A 24074-nucleotide genomic window follows, 5' to 3' on the forward strand; every position below is an offset into this window, starting at 1 on the left:
AAAGAGCTGTCAGTCTCTAACATGGCTGTGGTCATATGGACAAACGTCATGGGAATAAACGCCTGATCAGAATAAAATGTGTCATGTATACACACCGTTCAGAATAATCTGCCTCGATCAGACTCATTCAGATCAAAATTTCCTTCCCATCGAGATAGGTGGGTTATGCCGATTGTATTTTCCGATTGTGGTGCGTGTAAAATGTTCATTCCGATTGGAGGTTACTACTGCTCTGGCTTTTACGACATGCATAGACGGTGCGGCGCTCCAGAGGAGGCTGTGGAGCACAAACAGGACCTGCTACGCTAGAGTGAAAAATGTCCCTAAGCAGAGCAGCTGGACTCGTAGATTTAACAACCAAAGATTTCAACTAACGGGTGATTTCTTCTGAGTTCGAACAGTTCTAATCTTTTTTTCCTCTCTTTTTTGTATGATCTAATTGAAATATAACGTAACAAAAAAATGGGTCTTGCACAAAGACTTGTGTTGGGGGTAACTGATAACCAAGTAACGGATTACTGTAATTTTATTACTTTTGTCAGTACCAAATGTTTTTCACTTTTTTTACTTCGATCAGTGGCATAGACCGCATGTATTGTAACTTAATTCTGTGTCATTTTCACACTGTTGTCTGAATTCTAATGACACCAGGTATTCTCTTGAACCACGTTCATACTTTGCATGAGGTCATTGCTTTAAAAATAAAGTTAAAGACAAGGGGATCTTGTTTGTGTAAACTGTTTTCCCTTGACAATTTGTACACAAGAGTAAAAAAGTAAAGTAAAGTAAAGTAATAAGTAGTGAATTACTTTTTCAAATAGGTAATGAATAAAGTAATTCAATTACAATTCCGATCTAATAACTAAGTAAAGTAATTAATTACTTTTTAGAAGTGATTTACCCAACTCTGAAAACTGCAATATCCGAAATGACAGGGGGCTTTATAGTTCAGAGTGCCTTATGGATTCATTCTGTTTGTGTTTACTAATGTGGATGGAATTTTGAGAAGCACACTGTGCTCTGTCTAAATGATTGGTTGTATTTACTCTACCCTACAAATGTGGCAGTGTTGGACTGTGTTTCTTTTATGTGTTACTAACAAGGCTGGGAGTTAGCGTAGGCAATGTAACATCAGTTTTAATGGTAGCTGTCTGTTTTTTCATGTTGTGAACAAGGTTGGTTAATGTGTAGCATTGTTGAACTTTGTTTTTTTATATGTTACTAACTGAGGTTTGATTTAGCAGTGTCAGCCTGTTTTTTTTCTTACATGTTCCAAACACAGTTGGAGGTTATAGGTATTGTATATACGCTAACCCAGCTAATACTTCTAACATGGCTAATATGTAGCGTGTTCCAAACAATTTCTAGAGTTACTGAGAACACAGTTAATAAAGTCTGACTGACAGACTTATCTCGGACTCTTTGGTCTCACTTAATGCGCCTCATCTATGACAAAAGTTTAAAAATAGACTTGTCTAAAGTAAGAACTCTGTCTCCCCCTCTGGTCACCGGCGGAAAACTGTCTCCAGAGTTCAAACCACACTACAGTTCCCAGCAACCCCAGCGCACACTTTTTGGATGGTGCACACCTGACTCATTCATTCATCAACCACAGCATATATATGAGCAATGGACTCTTCTGTCTCCTGACCCTGTTTACCTTCCACCTGCCCCGGCTCTCGCCTGGATCATGATTAACCCTGTAACTTCTCTGATTCTCTCATGCTCGCCTGCCTGACTGACCCTGATTTAGCTTTGTAGACTTTTAACTGAGCTAATAAACCTGCTGCATTTGGATCTGCTGTCTGGCTGTTCATATGACAAGACTATTCAAGTGCAGGAAATATGGTAAATTGTGTTCATTCATGAAAATATGAATCTAAATTGAATACATTTAAAGTGACACCTAGCCTAAATATTGTTGTTTCCAAAATCCTGTTTGTCATTTCAATAATACCTCTTCTCTCTGCTTCTGTTCTCTCATAAATGCACAAAGTAGCATTCCAGCATTGTCAGTTAGTAGAACACAAATTGAGATTCTTGCTTTTCAGAGCGGCAAAAATCAGTAGATTCAGCCTGAAATGCTCCCAAATGAGGAGTATAAGGGAAGTCATTCAGGATCAACAGCAGCTGCAAAAGAGTCCTTCAAAAATTTCTCGCAATTTTAAGCTTTTGTTTCACGGCCGCCTCCAGTCTCCTTCATGCATGACAGAAAATTTCCTCCTTGCTAAACCCTGCCGTCACTCTTCTAACTTTCTCCAATTTTCAGCAATTAAAGGCTCTAAAACCTTGCAGATGTTCTGTTAAACACATTAAGCATAGTCATCTGTGACCTTTGGCGAAAACATGACATTTTGTCTCCACCCTGGGACACTCCGCTGTCGCTGTTCAAAAAGCGTGTGGCTCCAGTAGATTGGAGGCAGGAAAAAGAGGCTCTGCAGGTAGCTTCACATCTACAAGCCGAAGTGAGGACACTGACCTTCAAGCAAAGTAGCTGAGTTGTCAAGTTGTCTTAAAGCTTGTTAAAGATGTAAGAGAGTTGCCGTGATGCTGGAGAGGAAAACTCTTCGAGGAGGTAACACGATGGAGATACTTTAGAAAAGGTCACATCAACTACATCATCACCTCCTGAGGGCATGCCGAGATGCTTCAACCTCCACAACCTGAGTGCCTGCATTCTATAGTGCATCCAAACACATTTTGGGTGGCGGGGGGGGGGGGGAGAGGAAGAAAATCTATCTATTTTCATGGCTGTGGCTGCAAGTGTAAGTTTTGCTCTGGTTTTTGACACTTTTAGAGGGAGGTCTGTGAGGCCACCACCTCACCATGATTGATTTTACAGTATTGAAGGTGGACTTTCAAAAAACAAATTGTGAAAAGTTTGGGTAAACGCATTGCTCTACAAAAAAATAAAACACACATTTTTAATGATTAAATCCTTCAAAAACCTTAAAATTGTTTTTCCTGCTCCTTCAGCTTGTGTTCATAGAAAATGTGATGGAAACTTGATAAGTGTACCTAAAATAAGGAAAATGTTCTCATACTCATAAAATTTCCCATCAATTTTATTTTGTTGATGCACAAACTACCGTAAATTCCGGACTACAAAGCGCACCCAATTACAAGCCGCACCCACCCATTTTTACGTGTTGAACTACTTTTAAACATACACAAGCCGCATCAGAGTACAAGCCGCGCATATGTTAGGCGATATTGTCATCCTGACAGATCACGGTCAGCACCCCAGAGTGAGTGCAGTTCATTAGCACGTTGTGGGTGTAGCCAGCTGTGCCTCAGGCTCATGTATTTGAGTGTATCGACATCTGTCAAACAGCATGGATCTGTATTCTGTTCACAAGTTCCTCAGTTATGGTGTTTTTATTTCATTCTTTTTTTTTTTTTTTACTTATTGACAATCTAGGTATCATACATAAAATTACAAACAGTAACCATATAATCAACATTACATCACTCAGTTATGATGAGGAAATTTACATCCGCGATTCCACATTTCCCATGAGTCTTAGGGGCTAAAGGCGGGGCCAACGCCCGGCTCGCCACACTGTTGTATGTGTTTAAGAATGAGCAAGTATCAGCAGTGCATGGAGGGGTGAACGGGTACAGCTCTCCTTCTGCTTGTGTCGCGGCAGCGTTATGGGAGTAACAGGACTGGTTAAAAAACACACCGGTAAAATACAGCAGCGGCGACTGAAAAGCGCGCGCCTCAGCGCGATACGCGCGCCTCAGTGCGGCGCGTGCGTCAGAATTCAAAGCCTCTGCGCTCCGCTCCCGCCCCGCGCGCTCCTTGTCTCCCCTTCCTATCTACTCCGACACCTCTGGCCAGGGCGGCTTCAAGGAGGAGCACTTCGTCCCCATTGCGCCGGTGGACCGAGCAAATCGTGTCTGTCCAAAGCAATCGGACTTAATACTGTACGTTTTGTGTATGAGGGGCGGATGCGTTGTTACGTGTGGGAGCCATCAGACTGTCATCGGCCCCGCAGCTCTATAAGAGCAGCAGGAGGAGAAGATGTCTCCAACTCACACGGAGGCTGTGAGCTTATCAAAGCAAAATTCCGCTTTTACGGTTTCCTTAGAAACCGTAAATGGAGTGTAAATTCACTCCATGCGCTGTTCTCTCCGTCACGCAGCAAACCGGTTTTTCCAAACCCGTTGGTGATGGTGGATTTTTTCACGCTGCTTTTAACGATTGCTTTTAACTTGAAAGCTTCATCATATTGTAGCGGCGATCACGTGCACGTTGGGTCTAATGGCCCCAAAGGATTCTGGGATGCGGCCGGGCATGCGTGTTTCGTTTTGTTGAACCATGACTGAAGTGTCTAAGACCTAAAGTCAAGTCCATGCTGTTTGGCTGCCAAGAGGTGTGTTGAAAAGAAATGCCTTGTGCTTGGAGTTGGATAGAGAGTTCAAACTATTCACTGAGTTCGAAAGTACGTACACGGCGGCCGCCAATTAAATCCATAAATTAGCCGCGTCACTGAATAAGCCGCAAGGCTGTGAGCGCAGGAAAAAAGTAGCGGCTTGTAGTCCGGAAATTACGGTACTTAATAGAACATGTACATTCTGTGTTCTAAGGATTTCTAACTGCTGCTAAAATAATGAACAACAAAGTCATGATGGTAAAAAAAGTGTGTGTAAAATTACATTTTTTTTCTTTCTTTTTTTTTTGGTTTGGATCATTTTTTAAAAGAGTTAGTCTATAAATTTGTGTGGATTGTTTGGTTAATTTCATGACCTTGTATGACCTTGTTTACTTTAGTATTGCATGTTTAAAAGCAGATTGTTTGCCAGGAAACATCACTTTGTAACAATACAGTTGTTCCCTCCTTTTTTGTGGGATTTATGTTGTAAAATGACCCACAATGGGTGTAGTTGTTATCTTTATTTTTACAATATAGATGTTTTAGGGCTGTTAAATTCATCACTACACACTTTATACACTTTGAACACAGACAGACATTAACATTTTCACATTTGTCTGTCTCAAAGTTCAAATCTTCAAAGAAAAATAATCCCAGTATCAGAAAGAAACCAAAAAGTCTTATTTGTGGGCTGAAAACATTTTGTACCATTGTGTACCATTGTACGATTGTGATGTCATCGATCGAAAAGGACTTGCTTCCGGTTCCAACGAAATGAAGTCAAATCAGTCGTCATTTGGAGTTGAAAATAGCCAGTAAGAGTAATTGATCCAAGTTGGTCTGAGTCAACATTTCTATGGCAACTACACTCACCAATCAGGAGTGAGCTTGTCGGAAGGTCACACCCCTTCCACTGGAAAACGGGCATGAGAGAATCTGGATCGGTTGGAACTTTTAATGTGAGACCACATACTTTTATTAAGTCATCTGATTGATCCGTTTATAACTTCTACCATGGAAAAAAAATTGGATTAGCAACAACGTGTTAAAAGAAACAGTATCAGAGCAAAAATGGTTATTCTGACATATTCAATAACTGAGTAACAGCTGTTTATTACTCTCAATGAGTTATATCGCTAGAGGAGACACGCCCGTTTGAGAAGCCTGGCCAACGGTGGCGGAGCGCGACGCCATCTTGGTGAGGTCGACGGTGCCCACGTGACAATGCTTTCTATAGCCTTTAGTGGCATCTAGGTAGCTTTTATATAATTTATATATGTTTAGAATTTATATATATATATATATATATATATATATATATATATATATATATATATATATATATATATATATATATATATATATATATATATATATATATAAATATGTCCAAGATGCATGAGTACATCAAGCTCAAGGCCCCAACTGACAGTGTGCTCAGTGAATGTCTCAGGCAATGGAGAGCAGAGGATACAGTGCTGGAGGACAGATCCTCATGGGAGGACAAACCCCTGCATGGGATATACCACCAGACCATAACTGAAATGGCTGATATCAAGAAGTCCTACCAATGGCTAGAAAGGGCTGGCCTACAGGACAGCACTGAAGCACTCATCCTGGCTGCTCAGGAACAAGCGCTGAGCACCAGAGCGATAGAGACTCTTTTCAGGGCAGCAGTGTCACAATTGTAGGATATGTCATTTTATTTTTTATGAAAAAGTTAATGGGGGGGGGTTAATGGCCAATTGTTGCTTTTTTACATGTAATCAGCTGGTTCTATTATCATTTTACTGAGGACAGTGGACTTCTGCTATTGGATGTTTTTTTAACCATTCAGTCCAGGCATGCTGCTGCAGCATTTTCTTTGACTTTCATTCACTGACAAAGGACAAGGCATGCTGGTGGTTCCTTTCATTTGAATAATAACAGCCATTCATCTGTTTCAGTGTGCTTGTGAACTTCTCATCCTTACCCCACTCTAATTGGTTAACTTTGGATCTACAGATAGTCTGTGTTTGAACTGTGTAGAATCGCACCAGGGACCGCTTACAAGCAAACTGAGATGAGCTGTCAAAATCTGAGCTGTCAAATCTGACAAAATCACAGACCTATTACAGGAAAAGTGTCACTTTACTTTTGTATTCTGGTTCTCTTTTGTTTCTGTCATGTTTTGAGATCAGTTCCTGTTTTATTTTGTAAGGTTTCCTGTTTTGTTGTTGTCTCGAGTTTAGCTTTTGGTCCCGATCTGTCCTGAGTGTTTCCACCTGTGTCTCGTCTGTTCTGTATGTTTTAAGTCCTGTCCTTCCCTTCCTCCTGTGCTGCTCCATAGGTTAATGTTCCCCTGTTCCCAGTGTGTCTTATATTTTGAGTTTCAAGCTTGCCTGCCTGCTGCAGTGGTTTAGTTTTGTTTTTTGGACTCTTGTCATTAAAGCCCCTGTTTCCCTGAAACCTGCCATCTGTCCCTCCTCCTGTCCTCTTTAGATAACTTTAAGACTTGTTAATTAAAACACATGAGACGGATGTTTGAGTGAAGAGATCTATCCTTGTTACAAACACAGCACTGACAAACGGCCGGTTTGTGGAATGGTAGTGTAAACAAGATCATGAGAATAAAATAACCGGACAGAAAATCGTAGATTTTTCATAAATGGAAAATAAAGAAAAGAAAATAGGAGCCGGGGCGGAGAGGAGGTAGTCGCCCCCCCAGCAAAAAGTTTGTTCCCCAATTTTTTAGTCAATATCATTATTGACAAGAAATAATCAACAAAATCTTTTAAAGCACTTAAAAAAAAATCAACATTTTGAAATGAAATCTTGCTTTACCCCTGTGTTTTGTGTGTGACGTGGATTCTGGGCTTTAACTTTACTCTTGTCAATTGTCTTCAACTCCCCCATCTCTGCCACTGCATTGAGGAGGTCTTTGAAAACACTTTCCAGACTGTAAAAATGTACTTTTTGGAGTAAATTCTGATTTTCAAGTGAAGCGTAAGTCAGAGGCATTACAGAAATAGTGCTTTAATAAGTAGGAATTTCACTAACAGCTCATATAGTATCTTGCCAACCTAGAGTGTAAATGCTAGAAATTCTTCCTTTTAATCTGACATAAAGTTTCAAAAAACATTTTTTAAAAAGATGTAATATTTTTTTTACAGCAGTTAAATGAAGGTCAACATAAATATAAAGGAGTTTAATTTGTTAAAAATGAATTATTTAAAAATGGCATCTGTTTGATCTTTTTTTCTGTTTGCTCCCGTCTCCCATCTGATTTGCTTGTTTTTTGTCCCGACAGATTTCTGGCCAACACAACATTTGAAGGCCAGAGTGGTTTTATATCCAGAGAGAGTCAGGCCCAGATTCTCATCTCAGAGGCTCATCACTACATCTGGTCTCTCCAGCTGGACCCCCTTGGCCAACCAACCTGGACCCGCTTGGGACGTTGGCGAAGAGGGAGAGTCCTGATGGACCAGGGGGGCTGGCAAAGTCACCCTGGGTCGAGAATCGGAGGAGACTGGCGGCGGTATGCAAAGTTGCACATGCGGGTGGTGACGCTGGTGGAGCATCCGTTTGTGTTCACCCGCGAGGTGGATGGGGACGGATTGTGCCCAGCGGGGCAGTTGTGCCTGGACCCGCTAACCAATGAATCCTCAGTTTTAGAAGGCCTTTTCCAGAACCTCGGACGACGGAATGGATCTGTCCCCACGCACTTGAAGAAATGCTGTTATGGATACTGTATAGACCTGCTGGAGAAACTGGGAGAGGACATGGGCTTCACTTTCGACCTCTACATTGTGGGCGATGGGAAATACGGAGGATTCAAAAATGGTCGCTGGACGGGTTTGGTTGGCGATCTGCTAAGTGGTGCCGCCCATCTCGCAGTGACGTCCTTTAGCATCAATTCAGCCAGGAGCCAAGTCATTGACTTCACCTCCCCCTTCTTCTCCACCAGCCTGGGAATTCTGGTCAGTCATGCTGCCTTCAGTCTTATTTTCTTTCCCTTCTCAGTTTTGTCACTCGTTGGCCTGGTCCCCTTTGATGTTTTTCACTGACCTCCCCTCAGCTCGCTCTGCTTGGTATGCTGCTGGTCACTATCAATATGTCAGAGTTTTATTACTGCAAGCTTTGGCTTATTGGACTCTAATGCAATCTCCAATGTGTGGCCGGTCCAGCAGGTGTGCAGCCTTGTAAGTTGACTTTGTCATTCCAGTTGCTGTAGTTTGTACCCCCAGCTAAAGGAGGCAGTGAAGGTAGTCGTCACTCACCCCTTTTTCTTTGAAGAAAAGTCCCACAAGTATATTCTGCTTGTTCTTATACCAACTCTTTGTCTGTGAAGCTCTCACCGAATGTGGAGTGTCTACTTTGAATGCTAAGTCCCCGTACAGACGCAGTCATAGGTCCTGCGGTGCATTTTGCACTTCAGGCACGATGCGGTCTGGCAGCAGGACATTTTAGGCATTCCACCACAATGTTTCCAAAGTTCAAAAACCTGAACTTTGGCAATCATTTTGCATGAACCAATCAGGAACTTAGCTTTGATGACATCCAAAAACAACATAGAGGAGAACCTTATCATCGCCATTTGTTCTCCTGAACTTTATGATATTTTTTTTCTCATTTGCATCAATAATAAAAGCATCCTCAATTTTTTTCTTTTATTTTAATTTTTTATTTCCTTGAATTAATGCAGGACAGCAAGTTGTGGGTCACAGAGAGACAGAGTGCTGCTGAAAGCGTCTGTGATTCTGATGCAGTTCCTGCAACAGATGGTGAACTTCATCGTACTGGAAGAGTCTCTGAAAGGTCTCATAAAGACATGATAACTTTTGTAGAGTTCTCCAAAATAAATAAACCTGACCTCTCAACCTCATTTGAATCGTCCATCCATTGACTGGATGAAATATACTGATATACAGTCAATGCTTCCCTGTAGCGATGAGGCTAAAAACATTTGACTGTAGCTCCTCCCACACGGCTCTAGATTGTCACATTTACTAACACAATTATGGATAAGCATCCAGCTGTGTATTTGATGTGCGTCAAAAGAGAGGCAGAAGATGCTCATTTGACACACAAATTGCAATTGGTGTAAATGTAGCATACTACATCCCAAAGTCGTGTTTGGAGGTGATTTCCTCCTGGTCTTTCACACTCAGTATTATATTTGTCGTGTTTCCAACCCTGCGTGTCCTTCAGGTTCGTACCCGCGACACGGCTGCACCCATCGGCGCGTTCATGTGGCCCCTCCACTGGTCCATGTGGCTGGGCATTTTCGTGTCCCTCCACGTCACCGCCATCTTCCTCACCCTGTACGAGTGGCACAGCCCCTTTGGGATGACCCCGCGCGGGCGCAACCGCAACAGAGTCTTCTCTTTTTCCTCGGCGCTCAACGTGTGCTACGCCATCCTCTTTGGACGAACCGTCGCCATCAAGCCCCCAAAGTGCTGGACCGGCCGCCTGCTGATGAACCTCTGGGCCATCTTCTGTCTGTTCTGTTTGTCCACGTACACTGCTAACCTGGCGGCTGTCATGGTCGGGGAGAAAACCTATGAGCAACTGTCAGGAATACACGACCCAAAGGTAAATAAAAGCACTCTTGTTTCCTCATTTGCAACATGGCCCCCCATCTCACATGTTTGCTTGTGCTTTTGTGCAGAGATTGAATAATTACTCACCACTGTAAGGCTAATTGGGGTCAGGTTGGTAATTATTCTTGTCGATACTCTGAATTCAAAGAATGCCCGAGTAATGGGTTGTGACTGAAGAGGAAGTGCAGAGTTGAAGGCTGGAGCGCTGCCCTTCACAATCTATGAGTTGAAGTTCTATAGAGCAAGGCAGTAAAGGGTCAGTCAAAGCGTTTACGTGTGAGAGGGTGAAAGACCTTATACAGAGATGAGAAAAAAATGATGTATGCAATCATTGTGGCAAATGACACAATATGTATGTGTAGATTTAAATCAAAGAGACAATTAAGAACTCAAAATGACATCATTATGGCAGTTTTTCCCATGACCGCACCTCTTTTGCAGTTGCACCATCCCTCTCAGGGATTTCGCTTTGCCACAGTGAGAGAAAGCAGTGCAGAAGACTATGTCAAGAAGAGTTTCCCTGAAATGCACGAGTACATGAGAAGATATAACGTTCCAGCAACTCCGGACGGCATCCACAACCTTAAGTAAGACAACAAACAGGTCACACACACTCTGTTGATAACACAGAAATGTTCATTTCAGGCCATTAAAACTTGTTTTAGAATAACTCGGTTTCTGTAATCGATTCTAGAAATGTGATTTTCTATTTTATTTTAAAAATGTCAATTGGACTTTACAAAAAGGAATACTACTGGTTCAAGTGAAGCTGCTTTTCTCAGAAAAAGGGAGAAAAATATTTATACTTATGGCTGTCACTCTCCTCCACTACCCAGTCTGTTTGCATGCAGCTCCTACCTTCCTCTTTACTCTACCACCGCTGTCACCCAAAGCTGCTTCAGCATTCAGCCAGCATCCTGGAGAAGCAGCGCAGAAAGTAGTGAGAAAAGCCACCTGGAAGGCTCCAGCGAAGCAAAACAAGAAAAAAAAAGGGAACAAGTTTTATTCATTTTTTCACCTTTTTGTTGTTTTTAGTTGGTTAGAAAAACAAATTGATTGTTGAGATCAAGGTCACCTTAAGAAAGGTTATTATCTTTGAGAATTCTATACAAGGAATAAAATACTCTGTTTTTTTATGTTTTTAACAGCTTCCTGTGGCATTTTTCTGATGATGGAGGACATACATAAAAAATATCAAACTATTTCTTTATTTAAATTATTTAAACTATTTCATTATTTAAATCGTTGTGAATCAGGAGCAGACAAAAGATTGCAGTTTGAAAAAGATCGTATTTGTGATGTTGCCACAATATGATTATTATTAACAGATGAATGCATCGAAAAGTAATTACCAGCAGCAGCTGTTTTTCAAATTTCTGTTGATCCGTCTTGCACATAAAGTCTAAAATATACTTGGACACACAACAAACTTCCACATGTAACCGCTTAGAAATATTTGAAACTCTCACAGATGGTTGATAGATTGGATGTTTGTGAGGTTTGTAAAGAAGCAGTGATGCATGACAACAAAAAATAATGTTTTAAGGAAGTATTGTATTGGAAGTGAAAGTTGATTAACCCACGTCTAAATTATTGCATATTAGCCAAAATCCTACATCCTTTGGTCTCTACTTTTCTTTCCTGGTTGGTCATTAGCAACAGTCACAGTGCATTTTTTATAGTTCACATAGATTAGATTTTACAATGACAAAGTCCTGCATATTGTTGCTGACTCAGCCTTAGACTCTTTGGTTCATCAAAGAACACATCTTGTTGTAATAGTTAAAAAGTTTTTTATCTTTAGGTCAATTAATGTTGATTTTATATTTTTCAAAGGTTGAATAATTTCCATCCCTTGAATTAACTGAATGCAGAGTTTAAAAAAAGCCAAATTGCAGATAACAATTATAGAATATAGCTTTGAGCCCTGCAAACAATACCTGTGTTTCCCATGAAAGCATGCAATTAACAGAATAATGGCACAGACCCGCGTTTTCAAATGCGCTTGAGTTGATTTAACGAAGATTTTGCTTAGGTAACCATAAACCCAAACCAAATTTTGATGGAGCAACAAAAGCTGTATTTTAGATTAACATGAATGCTAGTGTGCCACTTTTATTTTGAAAAGCTTCAAAAGAAAAGTGCTTCTCTTTTTGATGGGTTTATTGACAAATGTTCAATTCAAACCATTTTGTTGAGATGGGTGGAGCAAACCTGAAAGGCTTTACTGTTAGTTTTTAGAATCGTTAAGAATTTTGTTTTTTTTCTTGTTAATAAAGTTGCATAGACAGACTAGATTCTTGGCCTACATTTGGCTGTCCAATGTGTTGCATTCATGATCCTCACCTGTAAACCTTACCTGCAGCCGCTCAGTTTGCATGGAGAAAAAAGAATGAGTCATAAATGGAATCTTTGATATGAGTGTCCCAGAAAAGGAGGTTATTTAAACACAGAGTCATGACTTCTCACAGATAAATCCAGTCAAATGTTTGTTTTTTTTCCCATCTACTTTGACGAATAATTATTGATTGATTGTGGAAATTAGGCAGTCATCAATTATACATTAAATGACCACAATTTACATGAGACAAAGGCTTAAAACTACAGTCTGTTCAACCTGTAGAAATGAAAGGTGTGACTCTGTGAGGTCCAGACTCTGGAACGCCGTCCTTGATCAAAAGCAAAACACACAATCAAGCTGGCAAAAAAGTCTTTGCAGCGTTCATATTCCAGTAGGTTTTAACTTTCAACAAAAGCCTTTTAGAATTGATTTGCAAAAGCCACACTGAGAGTGTTGTGACTTAATATCTTCCCTTTATACAAGTGACTTGTAAGGAATACAAATAAATTGGTGAAGCGTGTTGACAGGCAGTGCTTTTAGAGGCGCCTCGCCAACCAAAGAATTAGAGGAATCCAGACAAGGCCAAATGGAAAGAGATGTACGGTTCAAATGAGGTGGCGGCTGGGAGAAAACAGTTGAATCATTTACATGTCATTTCTAAAGATGAGTTGCTTTTTCCGTAAAGTCAAAAAGCAGCGATCAGCATTGTATAGCGCGCAGGCATTACCAGTCCTCACCCTCGCTGGGCCCCATCACCTCCTACTGACCCGCCCTCACTGGCTGAGCGGCTGCTCCACTCTTCCCTTCGGTCCTTGCTAGCCTGATTTGAGCTGCATGTGAAAAATGCTTTAAAAAAAAAAGACATTTTTTTTTTTTTCAAATGGCGTTTTTTCTGGTGGTTTTATCTTCATAGCAACCTTTTTTCTTTTTCTTTTTGAACATTATTTCTTGGGGGAGGGTCATTCACCAAGCCCAAAATTCATTTTCATCGGGTACTAGCTGTGTATACATTTTGGTGAGTTTTTGAGTTTGTGGTAAAAAATTCACTAAAAGGTGGAGCAAGAAGGAAGTATTGCAGAAAGAATTTTGTCTTTGCTGCCAGTGACAGATATAAAAGATTAAAAATAAGCTTAGCTAATTGTCTGCTTTTTTCTCAGCTCTTATTGCTATTGGATCATTATGTGGTATTTAATCATTTTGAATGTATTGGAACACACACATGATTGTTGTTGACATCACAAAGCGAACATTTATCAATTACTGACATAACCATACACCTCTTAATCAGCAACAGATTGATATTATATGCTTTTATTTGGCAATTACAGGGCAGACCCACAGAAACTGGACGCCTTCATCATGGACAAAGCCCTGCTGGACTATGAGGTCTCCATAGATGCAGACTGCAAAACTCTGACAGTTGGGAAACCCTTTGCAATTGAAGGTAGGCCTGCTGGATTCATCTAATTTAATGCAAAGCCGTTTATGAAAAAAAACACAACAGAACTTTTCTCAAGGTGAGTTCAAGGGATCGCAAGACAAAAGATCAAAACAGTGTCAAATATATTTCAGCTGTTTTGCCAAAGACATATATATATATATATATATATATATATATATATATATATATATACACACTTCCTTTTTTTCAAAGAACTTTCTCAAAGGAAAATATTTCAAAATTTCATGGTGTGATGAAACACCAACTCCACCCTGAGTCTTAACTGTGAGCTTTAAGCCAGATTTCTATTTAATTTATACGGAGCACTGGAAATGCCACAAAAAAAAAAAATTCAATAAATTTGTCTGCACAAATTATTATTTTTTGGCCACAAATTAGCATTTTATTGCACACAAATTTGTACCTTGTGCGCACAAAATGCTAAATTAAGAAAAAAATTTAATATTATTTTTCTGTCATGTTCTGGGGTCCATAACTTTACCCCTTTTGACATGAAAAAAAGTCTAAATGAAAGATAGATATATTACATATACATATTTTCTTGCCATCCCAAAATTTTCAGTTTTAGAAATACTTATCGACAAGTTGTTCAACATATTTATTGTAGCTTAAATGTAGTTCTACTTGTATGTGAAGTAGAACTACATTCAAGTTGGCATCAGTCTGTGCACAAACTGCTTTTGAATTGTAACTACATAGCCTCTCTGCCTGAATGGTGATGGGCGCCTCAGCACAGCCCTAAATTTGACACTATCAATCACTCAACATTTGCTCTGCAGTTAATCTTTGGGCTTTCAAAAGCTTACATTCGCCACTGTCCACAGTTAATCTCTTGTCCATTTAGCAAACCTCTTCCTCCCACTGTGAGAATGTTCCCTTGGCGGTTGCTTCCATTACAGGCCACCACAGTCCTGGATTCCAGTGCTGTTTGTTAATTACTTAATGCACTCTTAAGCCTCCAGGATGTAATACAAATCAATCGGTGTAGGCAAGGTACTTTTGTAATTGGCTATTCCAGAATTTGTCACATTTTTCTGGCACGTTTGGTCATCTGGAGGTGTTTTACATTTCTTAAAAACAAAAAAAAATCAAAATTGCAAGGACGTTTAGCAGACAGGCTGTTTTCTATCAATCACGCTCTGTTTTGTGTTCACTTACAGGTTACGGCATTGGCCTCCCTCAGAACTCCCCGCTCACCTCCAACTTCTCAGAGTTGGTCAGTCAGTACAAGTCAGACGGCTTCATGGACATGCTGCATGACAAATGGTACAAGGTTGTGCCCTGTGGGAAGCGGAGCTTTGCTGTGACGGAGGTGGGTGGTGGCGTCAAGAAACTGCAGAAAATCGGATTGCTTTTTGTTTGCAGAAATGAGCTGTCATTCCAGTCAACCCCGGAAAATACCGGATTTTACCTTTGATTTTCTTTAAACTGAGGATTGGGATTTGAAAACTGCTTCCTGGTGAAACTCTTTCCTTGAACTCCTCAACCATTTTGTAGAAAAATTGCTGTTTTCTGATACTGAGTCTGCCTTCTGACCCCCACACTGCGAAACAAGCAGTGTCCCTGTAACTGCAGTCCTAGCAATCTGAGTCCTATTGTCTGTGCTGTTCTGCTGTTACCTAGCAATTGGCTTTTCTGGTCGCCATCACTGATTTGTTATTTCAGAGCCTTGAAAAATGGCATCTTGCTCAGAATAAACAGAAAAAGTGCTGGTTGTTCTTTATTGCATTTTATTTTACATTTGTGTTAACATCGTCAGATTTTTAAGGAGTTTTTTTTTAAACTTAATCTAAAGTTTATGAACTTTATATGTACAGCAGACATGGATTTTGCTGCAGTTATGTTCAGAAAATAAGATCATTTTATCTTAAACAAATATACTAAACAATATTAATATTGGGAAACATTTAAACCTCTTTGTGAACATTCTTGAGCTTTTCTCTCAGGTCCACCTACACCAGTAGAGGAAGACAATCCATAATTTCATCCTCTGTATATCTCTTAACATTAATTATAACCTCAGTATTTCTGTCGATAGCAGGTTATACTGCACGAGGTGGTTCATCTCTCTGGCAGAAGTTTTAAGAGAATCAATACCAATAAAGACACATTGAACTATCTAGCAATAAAATTGCCTCGTGTAACATTATGTAGAACTAAATTGTCATTGAATGGATTAAAATTATGAGTTTAACAAGCTTTGCAAAGGTTATGTGTTTAAGAGAAACTTAAGTTCTGCTTTTTATTGAGCTCTTTGACAATGATGCTAAAGTGCATGGTGTCCACAAAGTCTTCCTGTGCATGTAACTAATGCAGTTCTCCCACTTCAGAATTTTAGCTTTTTTATATTACTGCAGGATGTTATGTCATGTTTCTGCTTATAGTCCAATCACTTAGATGCTTAGGTTTTGTGAACTATTCCAAATTTAGCAAAATACGCATTCCTAAAAGAAACGTCATGGCTGCAGAAAGAACAAATATTTTACTTTAATGAATTTATTGGCTAATAAAGAAAACTAGGACATAATAATCTCATTTATTTTATTTTGCAGTTCTAAAGGAACTTCTTTTTTATTATATAGGGCTTCTCGTTTGAAGAGAATCCCATTTGCAGCTTAAATTTAAGTGTGTTTTTTATTATTGGGAACATTTTGATTTTGATAAATGTCTTCCCATTTTTCCCCCTCTTTAAAGAATTTGTTATTTTCTGAGTTTTTTCAAATAGAAATGCAACTTTTTGTGTTGAATCTAAATGAACCATGTCTTACATTTAATTTAAAAAAAAAGCTATGAGGTGATTAACAAGAAAAGAAGAAGCACAGAGGAACAGAATTTGCTCCATTTTTTCACTTCTACCTGGTTCAACCTTTGCAGGTGCAAACTGACAGATCCGGTATTTGTATTTAATGTTTCTGTCAAGACATTTTTTTTCCAACACTAACATCTGGAAGAACCAAATTATCCAACATGCAGATGTCGATACCCATCAGTCACCTCAGGGCCTCTGACAGATGACCAAAAAAGGCATTGATTGCATTATTATTATGGAAACTGGAAAGGGACTGAAAACATTCAACAGCAAAGAAAGCTGTTAGTTCAGTGTTACAATGTCGGAAGCTTTAACAATTGGCAAATGAATGGATTTGAGTCAGTTTTTGCTTAAAACCAGAATCAAAACATCTCTGCAGTAGTTGTCAGCAACCGAAAAGGTTGTTGAGTCCATGCCTCAGGCTAAACCAGCTGACATGTGCCATGTGACTGTTGTTCTGTCGTTTCATTTTAATGTAACCCTCCTCTCATATTCTGCTTCGTCTGTCCCGATCTCACTCTGTCATCGCAGACGCTCCAGATGGGCATAAAGCATTTCTCTGGTCTGTTCGTGATGCTATGTGTGGGTGTGGCCTTATCTCTTCTGACCACATTAGCGGAACACATCGTGTACAAGCTGGTGATCCCGAGGGTTAAGGAGCCTCGTTCTAAATACTGGTTGCACACAAGTCAGGTGAGGATTGGAAAAAATACCTTTTGACCAGAATAATTAAGTGAATTGTGAATAACATTATAAAAGATAACCTGGAGATGCATTTTACTGATAATCTAGCACAACATTTGAAACCTAATGTTAATGTATTCAGTCTGTTACAATTTCTTTACACAATGGAACTAGATGTATTTTTAAAAATTAGCGTTTTACTTGTTTTGTTGCAATTGGAAAATGACTCTTTCCCTAACTCTATTGTATGGTAGCAGATGTTTCTGTGTTTTGTTTGTCTCCTTCCTTGTCACTCATTGTTGCAGTTTTTAGTTTAAGAACTGATGGGTATTATAACAGATGTTCCAGTGTTGTCTGTCATTTTTCTGTCCTCTCAGACCCCAACAGATCAAAGTCAGTGGTCTCTTTGATTGAGTGTGGTTCTGCTGGAAGTTTCTTCCTTTAAATCAATGGTTCCAATTACTTGATGTCACGCCCCCCCTTTAAAAAAAGCTGTTCCTACACAAACCCCTGGATAAAATTGTGACAAATTATGAAAACTTGACTTTACTGAAACGATATGCGCATAAATAGAGATTTTTGCCAGATTTGTCAGGAACTTAGTCCAAGTCGCCCTACTTTAAAAGATAAGAGGTTTCTGTTGTTCTTCTTTTCTCCTCCTGTTACCTGTACAGGAGGGGTAACAATAACCCTGAGAACAGTGTGGAACTGGCCAATGACCTGAAGAGAGCTGGGACAAAAGTAACAATGATTAGTGTAGCAACAGACAACTTTGTCATGCATTCAAACCCTGAAATGCTCCAAAAGTCCCCCTGATTAATCCAGAACATGTCCAGACCCAAAAATGGAATGGAATTATTTGGTATAAAGATGATTCACTGAGCCAGTTTAGCTCGTGCTGGTTTGCGGCGCCTTCCGTCCGTGAAACCCGGGTTCGACTCCGGGCTGCTCCCTGTTCCCTTCTCTACCTCTGCCGGTTCCAAGCCCGGTTTGAGAAGGTTGCGTCAGGAAGGGCATCCGGCGTAAAACATTGCCAAATTTACCATGCGACTCGTTCGCTGTGGCGACCCCTGATGGGAGAAGCCGAAAGTGGAAGAAGACTGTTGGGAGATGAAAGAATGCTGAGTTACACCCCATGATACCATACACACTGCGAATCATAAGGGGGGGGCATTATGCTTTGTGGCTGCTATCTTGCAAAATAGTGAGAGTATTTAAGAGACATGGTTGGCTGGATCTTCCACATCACTCAAGCAGCAAAGAAAAGGTTACGTAAAAAGCATGTCAGGATTCTGGAATGGTCTAGTCAGTCTCTGAATCTCAAGCCAATACAGAATCTGTTGAAAGTTTGTGTTGGCCAGCAACAGTACCAAAATAGTTTAGCTCTTGAGAAGATCTGCATGGAAGAATGGACCAAAATGGACCAAAACAGCAGCTAAAGATTTACAATAGAACAAGAAATGTTGGATCTGTCATTGCCAACCAGGGTTACATTAGCATTAGGATAAACTTGTGTTATTATCCAAATATAATTTTTCTGCACCATTAACAAATAAAATCTTTAAAAAAAAATTCGTACAGTGGGATAAACTGAATTATTATTTTTACATTCTGTGACATTATTAAAGTTTACTGTACCCATGATGAACATTACAGACCTTTCTCATCTTTTTAAGGGAAATACTTGCAGAATTGGTGACTGACATGCACTTCTTCCCCTCACTGTATTCCCTAGTCTGCACTCAACATTTAGTTCTGTTTCAGGCGCTTAAAGTTAAAATTCTAAAAGCAACAAATTCAAAACTGCACATTGGCACTATAATGTACTTTAGAGCACATTTAGCACAGCAGCAGTAGAATCTGCAGTGACCAGAGCAGAGATCTGATTCAGTCAGGCAGCATAACACCTCCCAGTTATAAATATGAGATCCCCCTTTTTCATTTTCTTTTAAAATCTTTAAAAATCCCAGACGGAGGTGCATGCTGTCACATTTTCTGACCATGATTCGTTGTTTTAGGACACATACCTTGATAAAAATAATGGATTAGAAATCCTCAAAAAATGTTATCGCATTAATTTCCATTGGAACATTTTAAATGAAAATAGATTTTCTAGACTTACTGCGTCTGCATCTTCCACTTAATGCTCACCCCTTACACTCCTCCGTAAACGGGGGTTTGCACCCCACAGTTTGAAAAGACTGCTTTAAAGGGAAACCCCCCTTGTTGCAAATTGCTTGCTCAAAATATTAGATTACAGGAAATCTTTGATGTGATCCGTTGATCACTTATAGTCTGCCATTAAAATACAGTTAAGATTTCCTTGGAATGATGATTAATGAAGTGAATATAACCTCATTTAAACAATCTGTACTAAATGCATAAGAAAAATTGTAATTAACTCTGCTTGGTTTGGCTTTTTTTTCTTGTCTTCTGCTTTGAGGGGTTGAGAGATCATTGATTGTAAATTGGTGGTGTAAGAAAAAACCTGAATGGAATTTGTATCTTCAAAAATTACATTTTCATGTTGGAATAACTCTAAAAGGAAAACCGAATTGTAGTTTTGTTGATTGGGTGCCATCTAAAGGCTAATGTTGTTTTCTTAGCCATAGCTAAAGCTGCTAAATCCTAGTGAGCTAACATTGTTGTAAGCTCACTGCTAACCTTTAAACAACTATTATTATCCACGTTGGAATTGTTGGTAGCAGTGAAAATCACTGTTGTTTATACTGAAACTTAAATGATCAGATTACTTCAGAGAATGTTGGTCTTTGAAATGTTTAAGTTTCCAGCAAAGCTTAAAAAACTTAAAATTAGCATTTTTTATAGCAGTGTTGATTTTTCTGTTGCTGTTAACCACAAACAGCAATGACAAAAAGTGAATAAATCCTTATATGTTACCAACTGCAAAACAAATATGCTGCTTGTTTTCCAGAGATTACACCGAGCCCTCAACTCCGTCTTCGCTGATGACAAACTACCAACAGTTTCCAAGCCTGAAAAAAGGTAATGTGTTTATTACAGACTTAATTAGGCTGGGTTAAGCTTCACTCTGATTTTTTTTAAAAATACACAGCAAAAAGAAAGACTGTTTTTGTAAAGTCACAATTACTGTTGTCGTCTTACAATCCTATGCTTTGAAAATGGCGTCCTGAAGCTCACGGAAAAAACAAGAATACTGATTTTAATGAAGAGAGATGTCATGCTGAACTTTGGAATGTAGTTTTAAATCAAATATGGGGCGTATAATCTGACATTCATGCACTCAAAAAATGCACTGGAGCAATTTTGAGAAGAAGCCAGTTTGGCAAACTCGAAAGCCCCATTGGCCAATTTCTGAATTGAGAAAATGTGACATCAATTAACATCGGAATGGCAGTTAAGAGAACGCTGTTTAATAAGAAATTAAATAGAGTGTTCATTCTGTTGGAAGGCAATTATCTGTGAGGGGAAATTGATGAAATAATGTCATGCTGACATCACACAGTATTGTTAGGAACAGTGAATGGGAGATGCAGTACGTCCAGAAGACTTCTTCTAGTTTCTTTTTAAACGTCGCCAGAATGACCCCACGTCCAGATTTATGGCATCAATCTTTACGGCTACACTGAAGCGTGACACTTAGCCACTTTTCTCGACGACCAGCTCTTTATCTTACACATTCTGCGACCTATAATATTAAGTGGGCGAAGCAATTCAGTTAAACGCATAAAATACAGTTTTCTACTTACATCTAATGCAGCCAACTCTGGGATACTGAGGTGAGGCCTTTAAAAATCGGAATAAATACACGCAATGATTATGGAGACCAGTTTATGTGAGGAATGTCAGTGGTAATGAGGACAGACTGCCTGCTCCTGGATAATTACACACATTCAATCAGTCTCCTTTGCATCATTCCCGCATGCTGTCCAGGAGTCAGAAATGATCACCACTGTATCGTCAGTGTGTTGCAGAAACTTGACTTGCTGTTTCCAACGTCTACTTAGCAGGCACTGCGCTGACATTCCATCATCTTCACATTCGGCATACTAGATCTCCTCCTGGCCTTTATGGATCCGTGTCACTAAGAAAGCACGCAATAAGCCAGAGGATATCAGTATCAACCCCCCACTCTTACAGTACATTACAGTCGACATTCACCCAAATGAGGTACATGGATTAACATTAAACTGGCTGTGATTACTACTCAAGACAGAACCCTTAGTGTTTTACTTCCTAACATTAACAGGGATATGGACAAAAGTTAAAAGTCAAAAGTCTGGGGAATTCAGATCAGCGTGTGTGATCCCATTAAATTTTCTTTTGTTGCCAATTAAAATAGTCTGATCTGATTGTGTTCAACCAAACTGCAACAAAACTCATGTCAAACCGCACGCCTTTTCTGCTCTGCTTATAACAGCTGTGATAAGAGTCACTTTCATATTAGGACTACTGGATTTTCTGCAGTATAGGGGTTAAAAAATGCACCGTCAATGAATGGTCTATTCTCAAACTTATGTCATCAGTAGGGTGCGCTGAACTATGACTGCGCTAACCGCGCTAACTCCCGGCCTTAATAGTAACACATAAAAAAACATGGTCTGACACCCCTTCACGTTAGCTGCGTTAAGATATTAACAGTAACACTTAACTTTGTATGCAGCTTGTAGAAACAGACTGGTACCCGTCAAATAACCATTACTGTGACGACGCTTACTCCCAAACTTATCAGTGACACGGAACATTAAAACACAGTCCAACACCGCTACACGTGGAGCTTTTTGTGGAGAAGGATGGACTCAAAAAGTAAGGCCAAACATGGTTTTCAATTATTGTTTTTTACATGGGTGTAAGTGGAAAAAAATGTAAGAATTTGAAAACTAAATTTTAGGCCTAAAAGAATTACCGTAAATTCCGGACTACAAAGCGCACCCGATTACAAGCCGCACCCACCCATATTCTCGTGTTTGACTGCTTTTATACATACACAAGCCGCATCAGAGTACAAGCCGCGTCAGAGTACAAGCCGCGCATGTGATAGCCGAAATTGTCATCCTGACAGATCACGCCCAGCATCCCAGAGTGAGTGCAGTTCATTAGCACATTGTGGGTGGTGCCACCTTTGCCTCTGGGTCACGTATTTGAGTGTATCGACATCTGACAAACAGCATGGACCTATATTCTGTTCACAAGTCCCTCAGTTATGGTGTTTTTATTTCATTTTTTTTTTTTACTTATTGACAATCTAGGTATCTAACATAAAATTACAAACAGTAACCATATAATCAACATTACATCCCTCAGTTATAATGAGGAAATTTACATCCGCGATTCCACATTTCCCATGAGTCTTAGGGGCTAAAGGCGGGGCCAACGCCCGGCTCGCCATTCTGTTGTACGTGTTTAAGAATTAGTAGTAGCAGCAGTGCATGGAGGGGTGAACGGGAAAAGCTCTCCTTCCGCTTGTGTCGCGGCAGCGTTATGGGAGTAACAGGACTGGTTAGAAAACACAACGGTAAAATACAGCAGCGGCGACTGAAAAGCGCGCGCCTCGGCGCGATACGCGCGCCTCAGTGCGGCGCGTGCGTCAGAATTCAGAAGCCTCTGCACTCCGCGGACGCCTCTGCGCTCCCGCCCCGCGCGCTCCTTGTCTCCCCTTCCTATCTACTCCGACACCTCTGGCCAGCGCGGCTTCAAGGAGGAGCACTTCGTCCCCGTTGCGCCGGTGGATGGAGCAAATCGTTTCTGTGCAGAGCAATCGGACTTAAAACTGTACGTTTTGTGTATGAGGGGCGGGTGCGTTGTTACGTGTGGGAGCCATCAGACTGCCATCGGCCCCGCAGCTCAATCAGCAGGAGAAGATGTCTCCAGCTCACACGGAGGCTGTGAGTTTTTCAAAGCAAAATTCCGCTTTTACGGTTTCCTTAGAAACCGTAAATGGAGTGTACATTCACTCCATGCGCTGTTCTCTCCGTCACGCAGCAAACCGGCTTTTCCAAACCCGTTGGTGACGGTGGACTTTTTTACGCTGCTTTTAACGATTGCTTTTAACTTGAAAGCTTCATCATAATGTAGCGGCGATCACGTGCACGTTGGGTCTAATGGCCCCAAAGGATTCTGGGATGCGGCCGGGCATGCGTGTTTCGTTTTGTTTAACCATGACTGAAGTGTCTAAGACCTGAAGTCAAGTCCATGCTGTTTGGCTGCCAAGAGGTGTGTTGAAAAAAATGCCTCGTGCTTGGTGTTAGATAGAGAATTCAAACTATTCACTGAGTTCGAAAATACGTACATGGCGGCCGCCAATTAAATCCATAAAATAGCCGTGTCACTGAAAAAGCCGCAGGGCTGTAAGCGCAGGAAAAAAGTAGCGGCTTGTAGTCCGGAAATTACGGTATTTGTATGATCGTTTTCACAGACAACATTTAATAACACTGATTAAAGCACCAGAATTTGAAGTTGGAAAAATACCAGAAATAGTAACTGAGGGTTAAAATGAAATGTGTGCTGAACACATCTGTATACTTTACTTTGTTCAGAGTAAATATGAATAATTTATACATAAGATCATTCTATCCATGTCTTATATTATATTAAAGAAAAATTCTCTGTAGGACAAAGATGTTCTTGTGTGTATCTAATATGCTGTTACCTGCTGTTGGATGAATGGTGAAATATTCCGTTCTTCTATTGTAAATCTGACTCCAGAGGAGTCAGTGCCTCACCAACCATCAACCTCACCGCACGTCACTGGTATTTACAATAAAACCCAACCTTGTTTACAGCAGAAACAAAGTGCCGTTGTTTTTACAAAAAAACCTAAGGCATTAAAGTGTGC

At 40.1% G+C, this 24074-nt stretch overlaps 1 protein-coding gene and 1 long non-coding RNA gene across 3 annotated transcripts in view; one reads left to right on the top strand and one right to left on the bottom strand.

Annotated features, from left to right (window-relative positions):
* Positions 1-24074, top strand: part of grin3a (glutamate receptor, ionotropic, N-methyl-D-aspartate 3A) — an 81328-nt gene that overhangs the window by 36105 nt on the left and 21149 nt on the right. Inside the window, exons 3-9 of the mRNA XM_011481947.4 lie at positions 7669-8338; positions 9570-9953; positions 10403-10548; positions 13631-13746; positions 14925-15076; positions 17105-17266; positions 20193-20263. Of these exons, the coding sequence (XP_011480249.2) occupies positions 7669-8338; positions 9570-9953; positions 10403-10548; positions 13631-13746; positions 14925-15076; positions 17105-17266; positions 20193-20263 (1701 nt within the window). The remainder of the gene's footprint in view (positions 1-7668; positions 8339-9569; positions 9954-10402; positions 10549-13630; positions 13747-14924; positions 15077-17104; positions 17267-20192; positions 20264-24074) is intronic.
* On the bottom strand, positions 9758-10524 carry LOC144996545 (uncharacterized). 2 transcript variants are annotated; one of them, XR_013659467.1, is made up of 3 exons: positions 10392-10524; positions 10049-10195; positions 9758-9897 (listed from the first exon to the last, which is right to left on the bottom strand). It is a non-coding gene; the product is annotated as an uncharacterized LOC144996545 (long non-coding RNA). The 2 variants fall into 2 exon arrangements; XR_013659468.1 differs by having other exon boundaries at positions 9797-9929.

This window comes from Oryzias latipes, chromosome 12, assembly GCF_053564925.1.
Source record: "Oryzias latipes strain Hd-rR chromosome 12, Olatipes_Hd-rR_3.1".
NCBI lineage: Eukaryota > Metazoa > Chordata > Actinopteri > Beloniformes > Adrianichthyidae > Oryzias > Oryzias latipes.